General features: G+C 39.7%; 1 protein-coding gene across 1 annotated transcript in view; it reads right to left on the bottom strand.

The window, feature by feature from the left end:
- Nucleotides 1-16,669, bottom strand: part of GPR158 (G protein-coupled receptor 158) — a 315,313-nt gene extending 298,644 nt beyond the window's left edge. Inside the window, exon 1 of the mRNA XM_057732013.1 lies at nt 15,768-16,669. Coding sequence (XP_057587996.1) covers nt 15,768-16,669 — 902 coding nt within the window. The remainder of the gene's footprint in view (nt 1-15,767) is intronic.
- Nucleotides 16,670-20,046: the final 3,377 nt, after the last annotated feature.

Raw genomic sequence — 20,046 nt, 5'->3', positions numbered from 1 at the left:
AATGTTCTCCTCCCTCACAGTACTTTGCAGCTGACATGTCCAGAGAAGCTTGCCAAAACTTTACATAGTGACAAATGTCTTCCATCTGTCTGGCTTCTTGTTCTTGGAAGGCTTTTTGGCAATCAGGTCACAGCTTCCTTGGAAAAATCTATATGTTTTGTGTGGAGAAAATAACTCAAGTTTGGTTTAAAAAAGAGAGAGAACCAATAAATATAAAATGCAGTAAGGTCAATCAGAATATCAATTCTCCATCCACAAGTATATGGTCTTTTTACTTTGGGGCTCTTGAAGTTGATCCTTTTTCAAAGTTCAGTGCATCATATGGCTTAAAAATGCTAGGGTTTAGAGTTTGATAGTAGATGATTATCCTGCTAAAAAATATATTTTGAGTTTGCTGCTTTTGCACAAGTAGCTGACTAATGTTTCATTTTGTGGTTTTCCTTCACTGAAATGATTTTGAGCTACATTCTGTTTCAATTTTAAATGACAAGACGACAGTTTATTTTATCAAACACATCCACAGTGTTCCTTATATCACCTCTTTGAATATGACCATTTCTAAATGGGGTGGAAAATTCCTTGTCAAGGAACCCAGTACAAAGAGATCACCTGTATTAACTCATTTTATTCAAATAACAATTCTATAAAAGAGGAAGTACTTTTCTTGATTTATAGTTGAGAAAAATAAGGTTCAGAAAAGTTATATAGTATGTCCAAATACACTTTTTTTAATTGCTAGGGAAGAAAAACTAAGAACAAAGTATATTCTGTCAGAGAATAAATGTCTAACGTGAACACTAATCTGTGTTAAAATATATAATAACAATTTTATACCTTGAGTTTCCTGGTGATTTCATTTAAAAAGTCATTTATGTTAGTGCTTGGCTACAATATCTATGTGAAAATATTCTTTTTTGTTAGTAATTTTTAAAGTCAGTAAATTTCTTTTTTATGTTGGTTCTTATTCATATAGCTCTCCAAGTCAAATAACCCATCTGATAATCTGCACAGTTTTTTATTCTAAATGACTTTTTTTCTAGACCCTAATATTTTGTATAAATATTTTGTAGATTTTATACAAAAGGTACAAGTCAGCTGTTCATAGTAATTTTTCAGAGAAAGATACATAGCTTGTACCAATGAACTCTTCCAATTTCCATATAATAACAGTAAGTAAAGCTATAAAGTAAATTCAAAATGTTCCCATTGAAATTTAAAATAAAGTACTTTGGTTAGATACCCAGGATATGAACTAAATATAGGGTTTACTTGTATGCTTTGAACCCTATGTTTTAAGTTATCACTTATTGGGTGTTCATTGTGTGTCAAACATTATGCTATGCACCCTTAAAACATCCTCACTGAACTGTTATGTAACTGATCTTATTCTCCCCAATTTATATTACAACTATATATGGTCAGTATCATTCTCCCTAAATAATAGTTGAGAAATTTGGGACACAAAGAGAAGAAATAGTGTACCCGAGGATACATACCTAATAAGTAAAAGAACTGAATATGATGTCCATATCTTAGGTATAAGGGTACAGGTCAGAAGACCTAAGTTTGAGTTCTTGTTCAGGTTGGTGAGTTGAGCATATATTTCTCCACCTAGTCCGTCCGCATCCAATTGTAATGGCAGTAAGTAAATACAAGAGGGAATGAGAAGGAGTTGACCCAAGATTTGACATATCTCTTCAGGATCATAATGATGATAAGCCAGAATGGTGGCATCTAAACCCAGGACATACTCTGCAGAAGGCTGGAACAGAGGTGGAAACTGCTTTTTAGCAGAGTTTTCAGAAAGATGTGAAGCTCAAAGTCAATAGGTATCAAGAGTGGAAGCAGAAAATGAGGCAGACATCAAGGTGATAAATTGAAGGATTTCCTTCTAAACAGTTGCACAAGTTGGCACATCCTTTCCTTACATGCAGTGACAGCATTTATTCCCAAGCTCAAAACCAAGATCTATTCTGTAAAGTAGTTGAAAGAAATGCCTGGAAAGAACTAAAACTTCTAAATGGTTATTAGTTCTCCCAGAGTAAAGGTCTAAGGTGAGCCAGAGACTGCGAGCTTCCTTCTTAGGCATCCTAAAGTGGTTGTTGAAAGCCTGACAGTCAGTAGGTCTACTGAGGAACTAGTCCTACACATCTGCCACAGGAACCCATGCCATCTAGCTATATATGTTAACGTAGCCCTTTGGTTATAAAATTGATGAGGAACAAGAATCCTATTTGAGATGAACTGGTAGCATAAAGAAGAACTGGTATGAACAAGCAAAATAACTGAACCTGGAACAGACAGCAATAATTCAGGGAACAGATGACAATTCAATAGATACTTTAATAATATTCTCAAAGAGATTTAAGAAAATGAACATACTATTATGAAAGAGAAACAATCAGGGAAAGAAACAGTTCATGGAAAGTAAAAGAGATTGCCAAATGAAAACTACTATAATGTTTCAAAAAGGTAAAAAAATAAAATCTTCTAGAAAGTAAAGAGAAAAAGAGATGGAAAATGAGAGAAACGTTAAGAAATACGGGGATCAATCCAGAAAGTTGAATACCTAACCGTAGGAGTTCCAGAAAGAGAAAATGGATAGCAGAAAGTAGTTTTCAGCCATCATAGAAGAAAATTACTGAGTGGAAAAGTCTGAAAGGGCCAACTAAGTGGCGAGGTTGATGAATAAAAAGAATCACATCTAAGCACATCATCATGAATATTCAGAACCCCAAGGAAAAAGAAAAGATCTTAAAAGTTTCCATGAAGAAAAAAGAAAAGATTACTTACAAAGGTATAATAAATCAGGTTAACATCAAATTTTTCACCAACAACAATGAATGCTAAAAACAATATAACGTCTTTAAAATTATCAGGGCAAAATGACTTTGAACTTATAATTCTATATTCAGACAATCAATCAATCATGCATGAAGACAAAGACATTTTCAGACACGGGAAGACTTAGACATTTTACCTTCCACAGATTCTTTCCAAAGAAACTGTGCTTTAGGGGGTGGGAAAAAAAGAATTCTTGAAATAAGAGGACTAGCATCCAACACACAGTTGGATCCAAAATTTCAGTAATTTGAAAATATTTCCATGATAGTTATTCTGCAGGAGATCTAAAGCAATTTGTACAAAATATGGGACTCCAAGAAGAATGTCTTCAACAACAATGTAAATTTTCTTTAACAAACAATGATTAAGTTGGATGATCTTAGAAATAAGAAAGCATAGGGTTTCTTTTTGTTTCTTTAACATGAAAAAGAAAAGCAATTGGCAACTGCATGAAGGGAAAATATGTGAAAAGTCTCAGTGTAGACATGCACAAACTAAAGGTAACGTGGTTTTGCACAACCGATCTAAAAAAAGGGAGAGAGAATCTATGGGTTCTTGAAATTTGGAACATTCTAAAAATGGCATAGATTCAGATATTCAGATTTTAATTCTTAGAAGCAACTAATGGACAAGGCACAGAAGTGAGTTTTTTTTTTTTTGCTTTATTTTACTTCAGTGACAGACTGAAAATGTCACCATCTTGAATTGTCTAAAAATATTAGAAGTAGAAAGATAAAGAAAAGAATAGAAGATACTATTTAAAATTTGTGGGTATAAAAAGGTAAGCAATAGAAAAATTAAAAATATAATTAATAAAACAGAGAAAGGAAAAATGAAATATAAAGAAGCTAAATTCCACATTTGTCATATCAAAGAAGCTAATCATGATGGTTTTACTTCCCAAAATTCATAATCCCAGTTTTCTATTGATAATGCTCTTCATTAGAGATTCAGTTCTGTCTATACCTCCTTTTCTATGGTGCCAAGTCTAACTCCTCCAAATTCATGTCCAAATGTTTGTGGTGTCTCTTCTAGCTTTTCCAATCTCACTTCTGTATCTTGTGCCTCTCACTGGCAGTTTTTGAGGTAGCCCCTGACCTGACTGACAGCCCTCACCATAAAAAGCAACAAAATGTGTCAGGAAACGCCAGATGACAAGACCTGCCAGCCACAAGCTTGAGAGGGGTGGGGTCATCCCAGGCTTGCTGGTGAGGGAGAAAAATGCTTTGCCCCTGAGTTTGCCTGCTGTGCCTCTGCCCTTAGTCTCCTGCTGTCTGTGTTTGGAAAGGGTTTCCCTGTACAGTTTTAAGCCAGGAAGCAAGAAAAGCACCCAACTGATTTTTGCAGAAACTTCTAGTTTTTCAGTCTCTACCTCCCTTACTGCTCAACTGTTTCGGTTTATACAGTCACAGTCAACAATGGAGCAACTATAAATAGCTTATTCTTTGACTGAAATCTTATTAGAGAAGTTGGAAAACCCACACTCCCAGAGCTAAAGGAGGCACTAGGCCGGAAGGCCAAGACTGAAAGAAGGAGGAAAGAAAAATGGGAAGTAAAGAAAATGAAAATACCTGGACAATCTACATATTACTGCAGGGCTAGAAATTTTTAAAGCCCTTAACATGTTTCTATATTTTAACCATTTATTGAGCACCTTCTACATCCCTTACTCTCATTTTCTATGTCAACCCTCCCTCACTACATTCCAGCAGCACTGACCTTCTGCTCTTAGAGCATTTGCAGCTCATTTGTATCTCAGGCCTTTGTTCTTGCTGTTCCCAATCGCAAGCATGATTACCTAAACTATTTGATGGCTTTCTCCTTCTCATCTTTCATTTCTTAACTCAAAGTGACATCTTCAGAGAGGTCTTCCTTGATTGCCCTGTTTACTGCAACCCACCTTACTTCTCAGCCGTTCTTTACCACATTATTTATTTTCTGTAGCATTTGTTTCTATCAAGAATTATATTTATGTCCCCCCACCCCCACCAAAGAAATCCACAGGTATGGGGATTTTTATCTGTCATTTTCACTGTTACTTCCTCAATACCTACACCTAGCCAGGCACATGTTACCTACTTCATTATTTTTAATACATTTTAATACATTAGACATCATGCTAAGCTCTTGACATATATAAAATTGTTTACAATGTACCCTATACCCTTTGCAGATAAAGAAATTGAGTCACAGAAGGAATTAAATAACTTGCCCAATATTATACAGTCAGTGAAAATGGAAGCTCATAGATTCAAACCTAGGTTTATAATCCTAAAACCCTTCTTAAGACACTATTCCATACTTCCTGAAATATGCATGGCACTTTCAAGAGGCAGTGAATATGGGAAGTCATGAAGTGTGGTCCTTGCATTTGAAGGACCTGTAGAACTGGTTGGGGAAATAAGATGTTTACATAAAGAGACAAATTATAACAACAAGAGGCAGCTGCTCTCATGATAGTCCTTGTTTTAAAGGTGAGAAAACAAAGAATAACCCAAAATAAGGTGAGGGAGAAACAGCACACAGCTCAGTGGCTCACCATCCCAGTGCTCAGAACCTGTTATCTCCCTGCCTTCATCACCTGCTAGTCATTTTGCCCCCATCAGTAGGGTCATTCACAATAGTGGAATGCTTCAGGTACCCAGTATGGCCAGCAGCCAGAGTTTTTGGACAACTAAAACTGAAGCTGCTAAGCATTTACAATTTTTAATTCTTATTCTTAAAATCTTATAAAAGGAATTATATGTGTTTCAACCTTATCAAATACTGTTTACTTTTTCCTAAGTTTGTGTTTAAGGACCAGCTGTTTCTGAATTATGAAGACTTTGTTTTTGATACAGACTTCTGAACCTGTCCCCACATTATCTCCTTAACAGGGTTAGGGAGGGCCTAGGAACGTTTACTTGATGACTCAGGTCTTTTTATCTGGGCCTGTTGTTAAACTACAAATTCACTGCAGCCATAGCTAGTGCAAGTGATGGTCACCACTTCCCTGGGTCTCAATTTCCTCACGTGTAAAAGTAAAAATAAATTGGATTACATGATCTCTAAAATCCTTTTTACTGATAAAATTCTAATTCTTCAAAAAATAGCTTTCCCAGAATGTTTACTAGAACATTGTCCTTTAAAGAATGCCCCAGTTGTTATTTGCCTCTTTCTCAAGAAAGTGGAAAGACAATTATATTTCTAAAAAACTTTCAGAAGGTTGTGTAGTACCTGAAACAGCTTTCTCAGAAGTGTGCCTTATCCAGAAAAATAATAATCTTTATCTTTCTTTTCATGAGCTTTGGACTCATCTCTTAACATTCACAACATTGTCTCTCATTTCTCGGTAATCAACAGAATATACAACAGTGCACTCCTCATTCCTAGCGCCTGCAGCTCACATTACTGCATGTTTATGGATAGCACGGGAGGAAGTAGGCATGCATCAGTTTGTGCTACGGTAATTTGCACTGTGAAGTCTAAACGTTCTTTTCCATCATATGGTCATTGTTATTTTTTAAGGTTTCTTCTGACAGGATTCTAGATGTTAGTAATGTTAAAAACTGCATCTTTAAACATGTTAAAGCCTTAAATAATGCCTATATAATGTTATTTTAATTATTTCTTCTAGGAAATTTCATTTATAGTACGTTCAAATTATGAGCAGCTTCTAATTGAATCAAGTTAAAGTGGCAAACACAGCATTTTAGGGAATTCCCTGGCAGTCCAGTTGTTAAGATCCGAGCTTCCACTGCAGGGGTCCTGGGTTCCAGCCCTTGTCGGGAAACTAAGATCCCACAAGCCATGCTGCACAGCCAAAAACAATACAAAAACAAAACAGAGCATTTTAAGAGTGTATATTTTAAGGTATTAATATTTCTTTAATGGGATAAGCACAGCCTCAGCCTGATTATAGCTTTGACTTCCTGAAACAAAGCTCTGAAATGCAAGCACAGTCACCCTATCTTTATAATGATTAAATCTTCAGAAGCTTGATTTCTCACCACTTGCTAGAAAAGAATAATGCAGTTTCATCAGAATTATGAAAGTGTGCAGTGGTAAACAGAAATTCATGAAAAAGTAAAACACTATTCCACAGCATCATAGACTGCTAATTGTTTTTCATCATTTCATTCATCTTCATTTGTTCCTTGTATCCACTCCTCTCTACTCTCTACTTTTTCCCTCTCTCCTCTCTTTGTCCTCCCAGAGATTCATACACACACGCACACACACATTTTCTTTTCAAAATTCATCCTTTAATGGGAAATCTTAAATGTAGGACATTTAGCTATATAAGTAGCAAAACCATCCTTAGCAACAAATTCTGCAAATAATTTGGCCAGATGTTCTTTTTGAGCCTTAATGACATCTAAATGTAAATCAATATTCCATTGATTCAACAAAATTTTCCAGTTCTCACTCATAGCAGTTTCTATGTATGAGGTGATCTTACATTCCAAACGGACAGAAATGTGATCTGACAAACTTATTCACACACACACACACACACACACACACAGGGATGCATCTAGAACTCTTGAAATAAGGACAGCCACAGAATAGCATTTTTATATGTGTTTCTTCTACACCAGCAGCTTTCAACCAGAGATATTTTTACCCCCTTGGGTGATACTTGGCAATGTTTGTAAACATTTTTGATTGTCACACTGGGCAGGGAGGTTGCTACTGGCATCTTGTGGGTAGGATCAGGGGTGTTGCTAAGCATCTTACAATGAATAAAACAGCCCCCACAACAAAGGATTATCTGGCCCCAAATGTCAATAGTTCTGAGGTTGAGAGACCCTGCTCTACACAGTGGTCTAAGGCATCAAATAAGGGGAAAGCCAAACTCTTCATTCCATTCCAGGCAATTGACTAGAAAAGAAAGAGAAAAAATACACACCTCCACAGTTCCATTTAAATCTCTTTAACCAAAACTAGTTACATGGATACACCACAAAGCTTTTATTTCCACCCTGAAACCTCTAAGCACTGTAGGAAGGAAAGATGGATCTATTCCCTCTATTTTTAGTTTATAAGTGGTCTTTTATTCTCACTGTCCTAGGCATTTTCCCACAGTGTGAGTGAAATGCTTTGCCAGATGGTGTAGGAAAGATTTTGATAATCCTTACCTCACCTATTCTGAAACTAAAAGTTTCTGGCCCAATGTTTTGTATATTTCACATACATTAAAAAGAAAGTGTGGTTACATGTGTTAGTATAGCTTGTCTTGTTTAACAAAATTATTATGAAGACAAATAGCAATCTAATTGATATACAGCAGTAAGGTGTAGGGTTTTTGTTTCTATGTAGGCATATTTTGCTGTATCCTGATAACTTATAGATGATAATAGAACTTTATAGTTGGAAAGAGACCATGGAATTTAATTTCCCACTTTCTAATATCACAGTTCATCAAATATAAGATGCCATTAATTATAAGATGCGCTATTACATTCTGTACCACTAGAACAAAGTGTATGCCAATTGGAAATGACGTGCCCTCAATCGTAAGACACATCTCAATTTGAGAGACATCAAAATGTGGAAAAGGTACATCTTAGAATTGATAAAATATATTATTCTATACTGTAATACCTTTTCCACTTTCTGAGATAAAAGACGTGTCGTGTTATTCTGTAAAAATCCTTCCACTATGGTGTAATAAGGCGTACACATTGAAAAACACATAAGTGGTGAGAAAACTAGGTTAAGAAAGTAAACCAAAATCTTATATAATTCTAAGTTCACTTTTAGGTTAAGTGCACTGGGTACTTTGCTAACTGAAGAGGATTTTTTAAAATCCTGTTTTGTCTTATTCTAGATATAATTGGGGGAAAGTTATAACAGATATTATAATGAATAAAAATTAACTGGATTTCAGTTAATTACAAGTATCAGTTAACTGTAAAAGAGAAAGAGACCTGCCTTCTTTAATAAAAAGGTAGGAAACGGTTTATTAGGGAAAGTGATCTTGGTGTCAGATCACATTTAAGCTAATCTCTGTTTTCTATAAATTCTACCTATAATGAAGGTAATAAAACTAGATGACTCCTGTGATTTCTTTGAGGCACTATAATATCGTTTGGTGTGAAAGAGAAAGTCAGTCATGGTTCCTATACTAAGTCTGGTATTGTAGAAAACTAGGGGGTGGGTACCTGAGAAAGACTTAGCTAAGAGCATTAATGTTTTCCTAAACTGAAGATGTATTTTATAGAACAGACTATCCACCTAAATCTTTTCATAGGTCAGATTTTAGGAAGAAAGACCTGTTAAATGAGTAAATGCCCAGCCAAAGTAGAAATTACACCTAGAAAAGGTTTCTTGCTAAAACCTTTAAAATGAATAAGACTAAAAGTCCAGCAAAGCAAGCCAGTGTATGTATATGCCAGAGTTGTGCTGGGCAAAAGCCTAATGATGCTGTTAGCTGCAAAGTCTCTGAAACATAGTCCCAAGACCAGTGAACTGCCTATTTGCACATAGAGGCCATCCAGCTGCCAAAGTTATCAAAATTCCAGTGTACTATTTCAGTAATTCTGTTTAACCCTGTGAACATCAGTCCAGAACTGAAGAGAGAAAACAAACAAGGCCCTAATGCTTCTGTACCAGCCAAGTACAAAATAACACCAACAACACACTTCTTGGCATCCCAATATATTACAACATAATCATAAAACACAGTGCATGTTGGAAAAGGGTAGCCTTAAAACCCTGAACAGTGAACAACAAACTGCTGCTTTCATGAAGTTGAAAGTAAAATTTGACTTATCCAGCAGTTGAGGCTGTAAAATCAGTCTTGTGAGGACATTAGTTCTCTCCCCAGAGGGTATGCCTAAACTCTTGTCATTTATTTAGCAGTCTTGCAAATCCCATTTCTGCTTCCAAATGTGTGTTCTAGAAAGTGGCAAGATAATGCTCTACCATTGCTATACCACACTAAACAGCCTTCTTTGAAGTATTAATGCCAACTACAGAGGTAAATCAGAGACGAGTTGTTTTTAATAGTAAGTAAGCAGCTTCAGGATGCCTAAACATTGATTACCTTGAGAGAAATTACACAAGTGTACTGAGGCCCTTGGTTTAGAAATCTGTGAAACAGCTTCTTGTTGGCTTTAAGTACATTTCAGGGGATCTTTCAAGATCTAGAAACTCAAATGATGCTTATTCTTATTTTGAAATGGAGTTCTCATTTCCCTTAGTTTATATACTTAATTCAGTGTACACCGAGAGGGCTTTCTCTAAATATCCTGTGAGTAAATGACCATGATAAAGTCAAACACTGAACATACGTGAACATGATCTGCATTTAAATGAGCATACATTACTGTTCTCAGCATTATGATCAAAATTTCACAAGTTAAAGTGACACATTTAATTATGTACATAATCATAGACTTTTAGATTAAAAGGAACCCTTCAGGTCACCTAGTCCAACCCCCTTTAATTTACAGATAAGGAAACAGGATTAAAAAGGCAGCTGCTGCCCATGGTAATACCACAGTCAAGGATGTGGTCCAGGCTGGGGCCAACATCTCCTGTCTCTAAGCCCAGTATTTCCCCCATGATCCACTGTAATGACAGGCCTTCATAATAATAGGAATGAAATTAAGCCATTATATAAGTTATAAATTACTATAAATCATGTGACTTTAATACAGTTAAAATAAGAAAGTGTTCAGCTAAGGACAGTATTTAGGAAGACAGAAGCTATGATACAAAATATTTACTGAACTTCCTGTGTGATGACAGTTCTTCATTCAGTCTTTACAGAATCCCAAAGGAGATACACTTTACTATTCACAGTTTAAAGATGAAATAATTGACTCAAAAGCCTCAATAGCAGAAGTCCCTCTAAAAACTCTTTGCTGTATTACCCAGGAAGACAACTCTGATCCTATAGGTAACCTCTTTAACACTTCCAGTACCCACAAGAGAGACAGGATATGTTTGGGGTAGAGCAAGATGGTCATTTGCCTAATAGTACATAGGTTGCCCTCTTTTTTTGCAAGCAGAGATCTGTACCAGAATCTGTGATGGATGTGTGTGGGCATTTGTGTAAACTAACCCTCAGGAGTCAGTGACACCAGTGTTCGTTAGTTAGTTTCTAAAAAGTTGTTTCCACACTCTTGTGAGAAAATGCATTTCCTGCATTCACTTGGTATCCTCTTCTTCTGAAAGTTACCGCTTCCCCGCCCCCGCCCCGGTCAGTATCATTTCCACAAGGTAGTACTGCATTTATGTGTATCAGCCGTGTTTCCAAAGCCCCCTTGTTGTCCGTTGGATAGGTTGCTTAAGAACTCATAGAGCAGAGTTATAAAGGTATATGAATATCATCAGCTCTGTTTCCACATCTTAACTGCAGAAACTGATATTCAGACAGGTAGTACAGCCAGTCAGAGACAAAACTTGGACTTGGGGCAAAGTTCTGACTTAAGTTTAATACTCCTCTCTCTAAAACACAGACTTGATTATGTAATTGGCCAAAAAGAACAAGTGTCTATCACTTATTTGGCCAAATATACTAATTATTTCAAGCCAATACCATGCTACATTTTTAATAACAAGGTGAAAACAAAATTGGTGATGAAGAGATAGCAACATAGGATAGAAGAAAGACAATACAGGCTCATAGTTAGAGAGATCTAAATTTAATTCAGGCTCCCTGATTTACTAGTTGTGTTGCCTTGGTCAAGTTGCTCAACTTTTCTGAAGTTGTAACTGCCTGAGAATACTGAGAATAAATGCAGTGGGATATTTATAAAGCATCTGGCACATAGCAGATGCTCAATATATATTGGTTCCCATTAATTCTAACAAACCCCAAAAGAGCTGTGCCACTCTAGCAAGTTCCTTTAGCCCTTTGGGTCTCAGTTTCCTCCACTGTACAATGAGAAGAGGAAAGAAACCAAACGAATTACAAGATCCTTTACAGCTCATCAAGTAAGAATTAATTCCCAAGGGTTCCTTTACCTTAATTTAAATTCAGCAAACACTTAGTTACCTTGTATCAATCTTAGGCACTGAACAGTTTCCACCACCACCAGGAAGGTGTCTACCTTCAACAGAATGGGATCCAACTCCATAGAACTGTAAGTTCCACACAGGAAAATCACTATGCAGAACCAAAGGATTTCACTTTAAAGAAAACTCTACAAGGACATCACAAACCTATTGTGATAAATAAAAATAATTTAGGGTATACCTTAAATCATGACTCTCTTTTTTTTCTGGGATGGAAAATGAGAACTTAAATGTTTATACTGTAGGTCTAGGGACTTTGCTGGCGGTCCAGCACGGTTAAGACTCCGTGCTTCTGCTGGGGGCATGGGTGTACACACACACACACACACACGCACACACACACTATAGGACTATAGGTCAATAACAAAAGACTCAGGAGCCATTTAGGTAAAGCAGATAATGCCATGGGGGGGAGGAGGGGGTGGGAGGAGCAATAAACTTCTCTTCCTATGTGAGTCTTACTTATGCTAGGCCTTAAAATTTAAGAAACCTGTGTCATTCTGAAGGAGAGGGGAATAAAATTTATTCTGAGAGGTGTTTTACAGTGATAAGCATTAATATAAGAAGGTAGTTGACCATGTTTTCCACATTACTTTTGAATTTCAAGTTTTCGATTTACATTCTCTAAAAATAAAATATAATTTAAATACTTAATCTTGTAAAGACCTGGGGAAATATTAGCTGAAATATTAACTGAAATTAAATGAAAATTTTAACTTCAAAGTTTCTCCTCTTCCATGAGGAAATCCTTATCAATAGATTTTTTTATTACAGATAAGGCTTTTTGCAAATAACACTCTGTAGATTCAAAATATATTTAAAATCATGATTAGAGCTCCTAGTCATGGTGTCCCAAAAATTCATTTGGGGTTTACCCTGTTACCATACCTGTACTATGTTATTCACTTATGTTGTAAAACTTTAGAATACACATCTTAGATGGTAAAATATCAACAACATCAAAAACCTTTGCCTTTTATTAGTATGAAGAGACAGAAAAGGCCCATTGAAATTTTTTCTCAAATGTGTGAAATAATATTTTTTTAAAAAATCAACAGCTGTGTTATATGGCCTAATTTTTTTTGTCTTAAAAGATGATAGAGAGTAAATTGTGTTCCCCAATATAAATTGCACGCCGAGGTTCAGAGAGCCACATAAATATACTTTAGGCGTGTGTGTGTGTGTGTGTGTGTGTGTGTGTGTATCATAGTGTGAACTAGAGGCAAAAGGCCTGAATCCTATTTCTGTTGTTGTTAAAAACTTTATATGTGATTTTTGGACAAGTCACTTTACCTTTCTTATCTGTTTCTTTGTGAAACAGGAGGCACCATCTGATGTCTCTGAGATTTCTTCCAGTTCCTATAATTAACATCTGTGCGGATCCTCAATACAGTACTTGAGAGGCATGGGACATGGGGCAGAAGTACTCACAGGAGAGCACTTATTCTGCTCTTCATGCCTGCTGCTAGGAGGAGCCAGATTCTGTAGAGAGTCAGACACTAAATGGCCTGACTTTGTGCCTTGGTTAAAGAACACCATCGATGACTGTGAAAGCACTTAAAGAGACTCAGCCAGAGGAAACAAACTATCTTCTGAACATAGTTCAAAAACTATGTAGGGTTGTGTCAGCCCTTACAACCTCAGACCGCTTGTGTCTCAGCCTTTTATCTCAGCCTGCAGAAGGCCTGAGTTCATTTAAGTGATCTATACTTTTTGAGCCTTATGAGAAATACTTCTGAAAATAAATAGTCCCACATCTGACCTGGTCCCACATCTGACCTGGTCCCACATCTGACCCTTGAAAATACATATATTTTTATGCAGCAGCTACAATATGTGCAGCACTCTTTGGACACCTTCATGAGACAGAGTTTAGCATAGTGGTTAAAAGTATGAAATAAGCTCAAATCCTGACTCTACTATTTAACTGCTGTGTGATCTTGGGAAAGAAACTTAGTCTCTCTGTGCTTTGGGTTCTTTTTCTGTAAAGCAGGGAAACTAATAAAACCTAACTCATAGGGTTGTTGTGAGGTTTAATCAAGATAATATACGCAAAGCAGTTAGCACAGAGCCTAACATAAAGTGTATGTTAGTAAGATGGATGGATGCATGAATGGATGGATGGATGCATGGATGGATGGATAGATAGATAGATAGTAGATAGATAGATAGATAGATAGATAGATAGATAGATAGATAAAGGCAGATAAATCTGTCTTTCAATCCTGGGGCCCTGGACTCCCTGAAGAGGCTTATGTGAAGGCCAAAAGCAATTTTCTGGCAGTGAATAGCATCTGCTAATCTTTCCTCTTCTGAGCAAACAGTATGGCAAAGACTCAAAGCTGGGCTCAGCTCTTACTAATAGGATCCTGCAGAAATCAGGAGGAGATAAGATTATGCTTAAAGTAGGAAAGAGTTACTCTGGTTTAAGACAAGATCCTTGAAAGAGATAGACACACCAAAAAAACCTCTAATATGGTCATACACAATCAGAGAAAAGGGGTTACTTTTCATTTATGCCTTCTCAAGTGTTGCCAGCATTAAAAGCTACAGAATTTTAAAACTGGATGGCTCCCTAGAGACCATCTAGTTCAACTCTCTTACTTGATAAGTAGCTGAGGGCCAGAGAGATTAAGCAACTTTCTTGAGGTCATTCAGTAGTGAATGACAATGCCTAAGCTTTCTGACTCCTCTTATTTGCCCACACAGTACTCCCCCTTGTATCTTTCACCAGGTCATCGTCCTGTCCTTGTTGTGCCAAAAGGGCATTAAAACACATACAGGTTTCTCACTTTTGCCCAGTTTCCTAAAAAAGTACAAAAGCAACCTCAACTCCCAAGACCTTCTTTCTATTGGGAATTGGGGAGAATCCCAGTCAATCTATGGACCTCTCCCAGGCCCTCTTTGGTGTTTCTACTCTTTCTTTTTTGCTTCTCACATTCACTCTTAAGGGCTACTTCTAAAAGTTCCCCACCCCAAAGATCAGGCACGTTCCAGGGCACAAGTTATTACCTGCTAATTTGCAAATTCTCATCTTCCCACAAATGCTATACCTTGAGGCAGAAAATACAGAACTATTATTGAGTTTCCTCTGAGCTCCCTGAGTGAATTCGGTGAGAACTGATCCCTGCCTCCCTCCCTAGGATAACTCAACCAGGTTTGTTTATAAAGTGTGTGTAGGTGAAGGGCCAGAGAACAGTTTGGTGTGCCTAACACAGAAAACAGGAAAAAGAAGGGACCAAGGAATGGGAGATGGATTTAGGACAGGAGGGAGATGAGTAGAAGGAGCACACCTACCGAATTGCAAAGTCTGGATCCTGGAGACAGCTATGCTGCTGAGACTGACTCACTGCTGAGGGGACAGAACCACCAAGGGGATTGCACTGTTTTTATTATGCGCTCTGGTAACTGACTAACAACAGACTGGCGCCCCAAACTACACACGTAGGAGGAAGCAGGCAGAGGCTATCCCGAAGTAACAGAAATAATGAACTCTTTTATTCCCACTTCCTTTTCTATGCGTGAGATGCTTGCCACTCTGTGCCTGGCTGGCATGCCCTGAGCTCGCTAGGTTTCGGCGCATCACCCCTGACCGGGAACTCCCCTTCCTGCTCTCCGGAGGGTTAGGGAGAAACAGGGCATCTCTCAGCTCTACCAAGAAAGAGCTCCTGTCCCTTGCCGCTTTCAGGGGAACTGATTGGAGAGAAAAGCTTTCACCGAGGATCCGAAGCTGACAGACGCTGGGCACTTCTTGTCCCTAAGCACTTGCGCCTGCGTGGGGCGTCCCTCAGCCTGGGTCTCTGCTTTGAGGGTGGCAAGTGTAAGTGTCACAGCCAAGTGTTCCTTCCCCCACACGTGCACATACCCGCGAAACCGGAAGGAAGGCTTTGCTTTTATCTTTTTTCCCTCCCTACCTGAATTCCGGGACCAGGTTAGGCTGCAACCCGTAGAAAGCAGCGGAGAGAGTGACCAACCACCCGGGCTTGTAACTGCCGTTCTCGCACTCCAGATAGGGCGGAGACCACTTGACATGGCTCTTGTCCCCGCTAAGCCCGTCCCTGCGCCGCCAGCTATGGCCCAGGCCCCGGGGCCCCTGGTTGGAGCCGCGGCGGTGCAAGTGAGTCCTCCACTTGCGCCGGAGGCCGTGGAACCACTCGGTCTCCAGCGTGGCGTTGGCCAGGTGGTGTGCCGAGGAGGACAGGTCCTGGAGCAGGATGCGACTTTCCTCGCGTGTGGCCTGGAGGAAGACCTGCGGGGCTGGGGCGGACAGCGACTCGGTGCTGACGGTGATGGCCGCCCGGGAGATGCTGGGCTCACCCTCCAGGAGGCTCCGCACCAGTGCCTGGTACCACTCCAGGTCGTCCTGCAAGTTCTGTTCGCGCGACTTATTGCTCTGCAGCATCATGTTGAGGAAGTTGGTGGCGTGTGTCAGCGTGTCCAGCGCCCCGTGCAAGGAGGGATGGGAGCTGGCTAGGGCAGGCAACTTCCCAGGCAAGCCCGCCAACTCGTAGCGGCTGGAGCAGTTGGCTCGCTTCAGCTGGTGGGAGTCCCCGGTGTAGAGGTAAGAGGCCACGTCCATGGGCACCTCCTCGGCGATTTTCTGCGCCAAGATGGTGCCGTCGGTGGAGCGGCTCCAGGAAACTGAGGCGTCCGAGGCAGAGGCTCGAGCCGGCTGCTGGGCGTGCAGCTTCGCCCTCAGGGTCCTCTCTCGAGGGGAATCCGGCCGACTTGGAGGGTCGCGGCTGGCGCCAACAGCTCCCAATCCCAGGTGAACGAGCAGGAGGCAGAAGAGTATGGGATAAGCCATGGCTCCCATCTGCCTCGCAGAGAGGAGAGGTAACGGAGGAGTCACTTTTTAAATTTTGGCCGGCAATCTATCAGCAGTAAGACTTTGACTAGGGGTCTTCCCTCTTCTCCAGCTGGCACCCAGTCCAAAAGGACTTTAAAATAAGACTGATCCGAAATATGCCCGGCTGACTAAGCTACCGTCACAGGAAATCCGATCACCTGTGGCAACGCTGGCTGCTCCCGCTCCACAATGGGTCGGCTGGGGATTACGCACCTCGCAGCCTTGAGCCGAACAGGTTACATCCCCTCTCACAGCCGGCGGCTATAGTTAGCCTGCTTACGTCTTTCTGCTCAGCAGCTTCCAGCGCCGCTCTCATTGAGGTGTAGTCAAGAGCTGCTGCTGCTGCTGCTGCTGCTGCTGCTGCTGCTGCTGCTGCCGCCGCGACCGCCAAAGACGCTGCTCCATCATCTCACCAGCGGCAGGTCGTTCCCGCCTCCCGGCTCTGGCTCCTCCTCGTTCGCTTCGCCCCGAGGCTCGGAACGCGCGCGCACAGACCCGCACCGCAAGCGCTGGAGCGAGTCCCAGAGAGCGAGGGTTTCTTTTAAGACGTGTGTCTCTCCGGAGCCAAGAGGGCTAGGTTAATTGGAGTCTTTAGGTTTGGGCACAAACCACACTCCTGCCTCTCCCTGCTCTCGGGAGGAAAGCCGGTTTAAAGAGGCAGCTTGGCCGCAACCAAACCCTTGTAGGGCGGCTTCAAGTCGTCTTCTTAGCTGTTTGGCCGGATTCTCTGTCAATCAGCCGACTGCCATTTGTTGGGCTGGGGCGGGAGCTGTCCAGTGCTGAACCCGAGGAGACACGGAGGAGGCGCAGGAGGAGGCGGTGGCGCGGGATGCAGCAGCGCTGAGTCCTTTCACCCACTCGCGTTCTCTGATGACTCGGAAGCCTGAGGGGGTGGGGATGGGGTGGGTGGGAGTGAAGGGAGAAGCAGAGCTTTGGTGGCTCAGAGCGAAGGAAACTTGGACGTACTGAGGAGGAGGGTGTTGGCGTCTTGCATGCTTAGTTAAATCAGCCTTTTCTTTCGCCTGGAAAAGAGGGAGAAAGTAGTTTTCATTTGTGACTTAAATCGGAGGGGAGGGACGTAGGATGGAGACGTGTCCTCCCGAGCATCTGCTCATTTTAGGCAAATTATCAAATCCTCCTCCTTGTTGTCGGTTAAAGAAATGATTAAACCCTACTTGCCGAGGTCTTAGCTATAAGGGAGTAATGGAGACATCTACCGGCTGAACTTTAAGAAAAAATGCCATATTTAAGGAACCTCTGCTTGAAAGGGATGAAGGGGAACCTGCGGAAGTGTAAGCAAGTGAATATGTGGAAGGGAGAGATGTGCAGGGGCAGGACTTGGACTGTGAGAGAGTGAGAATGAGTGAGTCTGTTGAGTGGGGAAGTAAGGCATTCTGACTGCGAGTTCCTAGAATTAATGGACGTAAGAACTAAGACATCTGGTTAACTATAGGTTGGGGTGTCCCAGATGAAGAAAGAAGAGCTGAATAAGTATGCCAAGACCCCCCAAAATGATTGGGAAAATCCCTTAATACAGTCTGTTTGTTTTATTTAAAGCTTTAAGAAGCTCTTCTGACATTTTCACTCTGAAAATACTGATTAGTACTGGATAGGTAGTGTTTTATGTACCTCCACCTTCCATATGCACCTCCATTTTCAAATTTCCCAAGAAAGACACAAGGTAGAAAGTCTCCAATTCACTTCCATTCCCAACTTAAAAAAAAATCATCAGTGGCATTCTAAGGTAACACTGCTTAGATTTGCTTTATCATTTCACTTTATTCTCCCTGTTGAGAAAATACCTAAGCATGAAAATTTAAACTCCAAAGAGCAAAAGTTTGTCTGCATTGGTCACTGTAGTGTCTTGAGCACCTAGAACACACAGATGCCTGGCACATAGTTGGTTCCCACTAAATATTTGCTAAACTAATGAATGAACCAGAAGATCGTGATGATGAAGCTAATTATGTAAAACTCTGTCTTACCTAAGAAGAGAAGTCTGCTTGATGTGTCAGTGGTGAGGGCTTTTGGAATAAGAATTAGCAACCAGTTTTCCAAACTGCAGTATGTGGTCTCCAAGGAAGTTTTTGTAGCTTTGCCAAAAATGGTTATTAGATTTGTGTTTATTTACAAGTAGATTTGATGTTCGTATCTGACTTGTTTAAATTTTGCTTTGTGATGTATACCCCTTTGCTAAATAAAGATCATCCCAGTGTAATCCTCTACTATAGCCCATGTGACAGTAATAACAGGAGTTTGTGTTTGTTTAATTTATCAGAGCATACAATATGATTTTCTATCCATTTAATTGTCTAAAGACTGAAGTGTAATTTCTGCATCCACTGATTTTATTTAAAAACCCATATAACTTATTAACAATTCTTCAAAATTTTCTCGTATTGCATTGAAAGGGAAGATATAATTTTATTAGCAGGTCCTTCTATAAGTAATTCAGTGACTCAGCATAACTTAAAGACCTGGGTTCTGGTTCCAGCATTATTTTAAGCAAGCTATAAGACCACTAGCAAGACATTTAAAGTTTCTGTGTCTTGGGACACAAACTGTTCTGTGTCTTGGAACACAAACTATATGTGGGCCTCATGATTCGACATTGAGGGAATACTGAAATGGCACCTGAGCCACTTTCCGGCAGTGCCAGTCCTTCCCCTAGTGCACATCTGACAAGAATGAAGCAGGCTATCAGAGGCTATTGCAATTTTGGCCTTCCCTTCAGGGATCACCTTCAATCTACATTGCCAGACAACAGAGGTGAACTAGTTAGGTCTAGAATAGCACTGCCCAATAGAAATAAAATGTGAGGGGTGGTGGGATGAATTAGGAGATTAGGATTGATATACATACACTATTGATACTATGTATAAAATAGATAATGAGAACCTACTGTATAGCACAGGAAACTCTACTCAGTGCTCTGTGGTGACCTAAATGGGAAGGAAATCTGAAAAAGAGGGAATATATGTATATGTATAGCTGACTCACTTTGCTATACAGCAGAAACTAACACAACATTTTAAAGCAACTATACTCCAATAAAATTTTTTTAAGAAAGGAATATAATGTGAGTCACAAATGTGATCAACATATATAATCTTAAATGTTTCAGATACACATTTTAAAAGTAAAAATTTTTAAGTGAAATAAAATGTAATAATATATTTTATTTAGCCCAATATATCCAAAATATTATTTCAATAAGTAAACAATGTAACAATTATTAAGGAAATATTCTACATTTTTATACTAAATCCTCAGAATCCAATGTGTATCTTACACTCACAGCATATGGCACTTCATACCAGCTACATTACAAGTGCTCAATAACC

Source organism: Hippopotamus amphibius, chromosome 4, assembly GCF_030028045.1.
Source record: "Hippopotamus amphibius kiboko isolate mHipAmp2 chromosome 4, mHipAmp2.hap2, whole genome shotgun sequence".
Classification (NCBI taxonomy): Eukaryota; Metazoa; Chordata; class Mammalia; order Artiodactyla; family Hippopotamidae; genus Hippopotamus; species Hippopotamus amphibius.
Note: the sequence above shows the minus strand (reverse complement) of the source record. Positions and strands in the feature narration are given on the sequence as shown.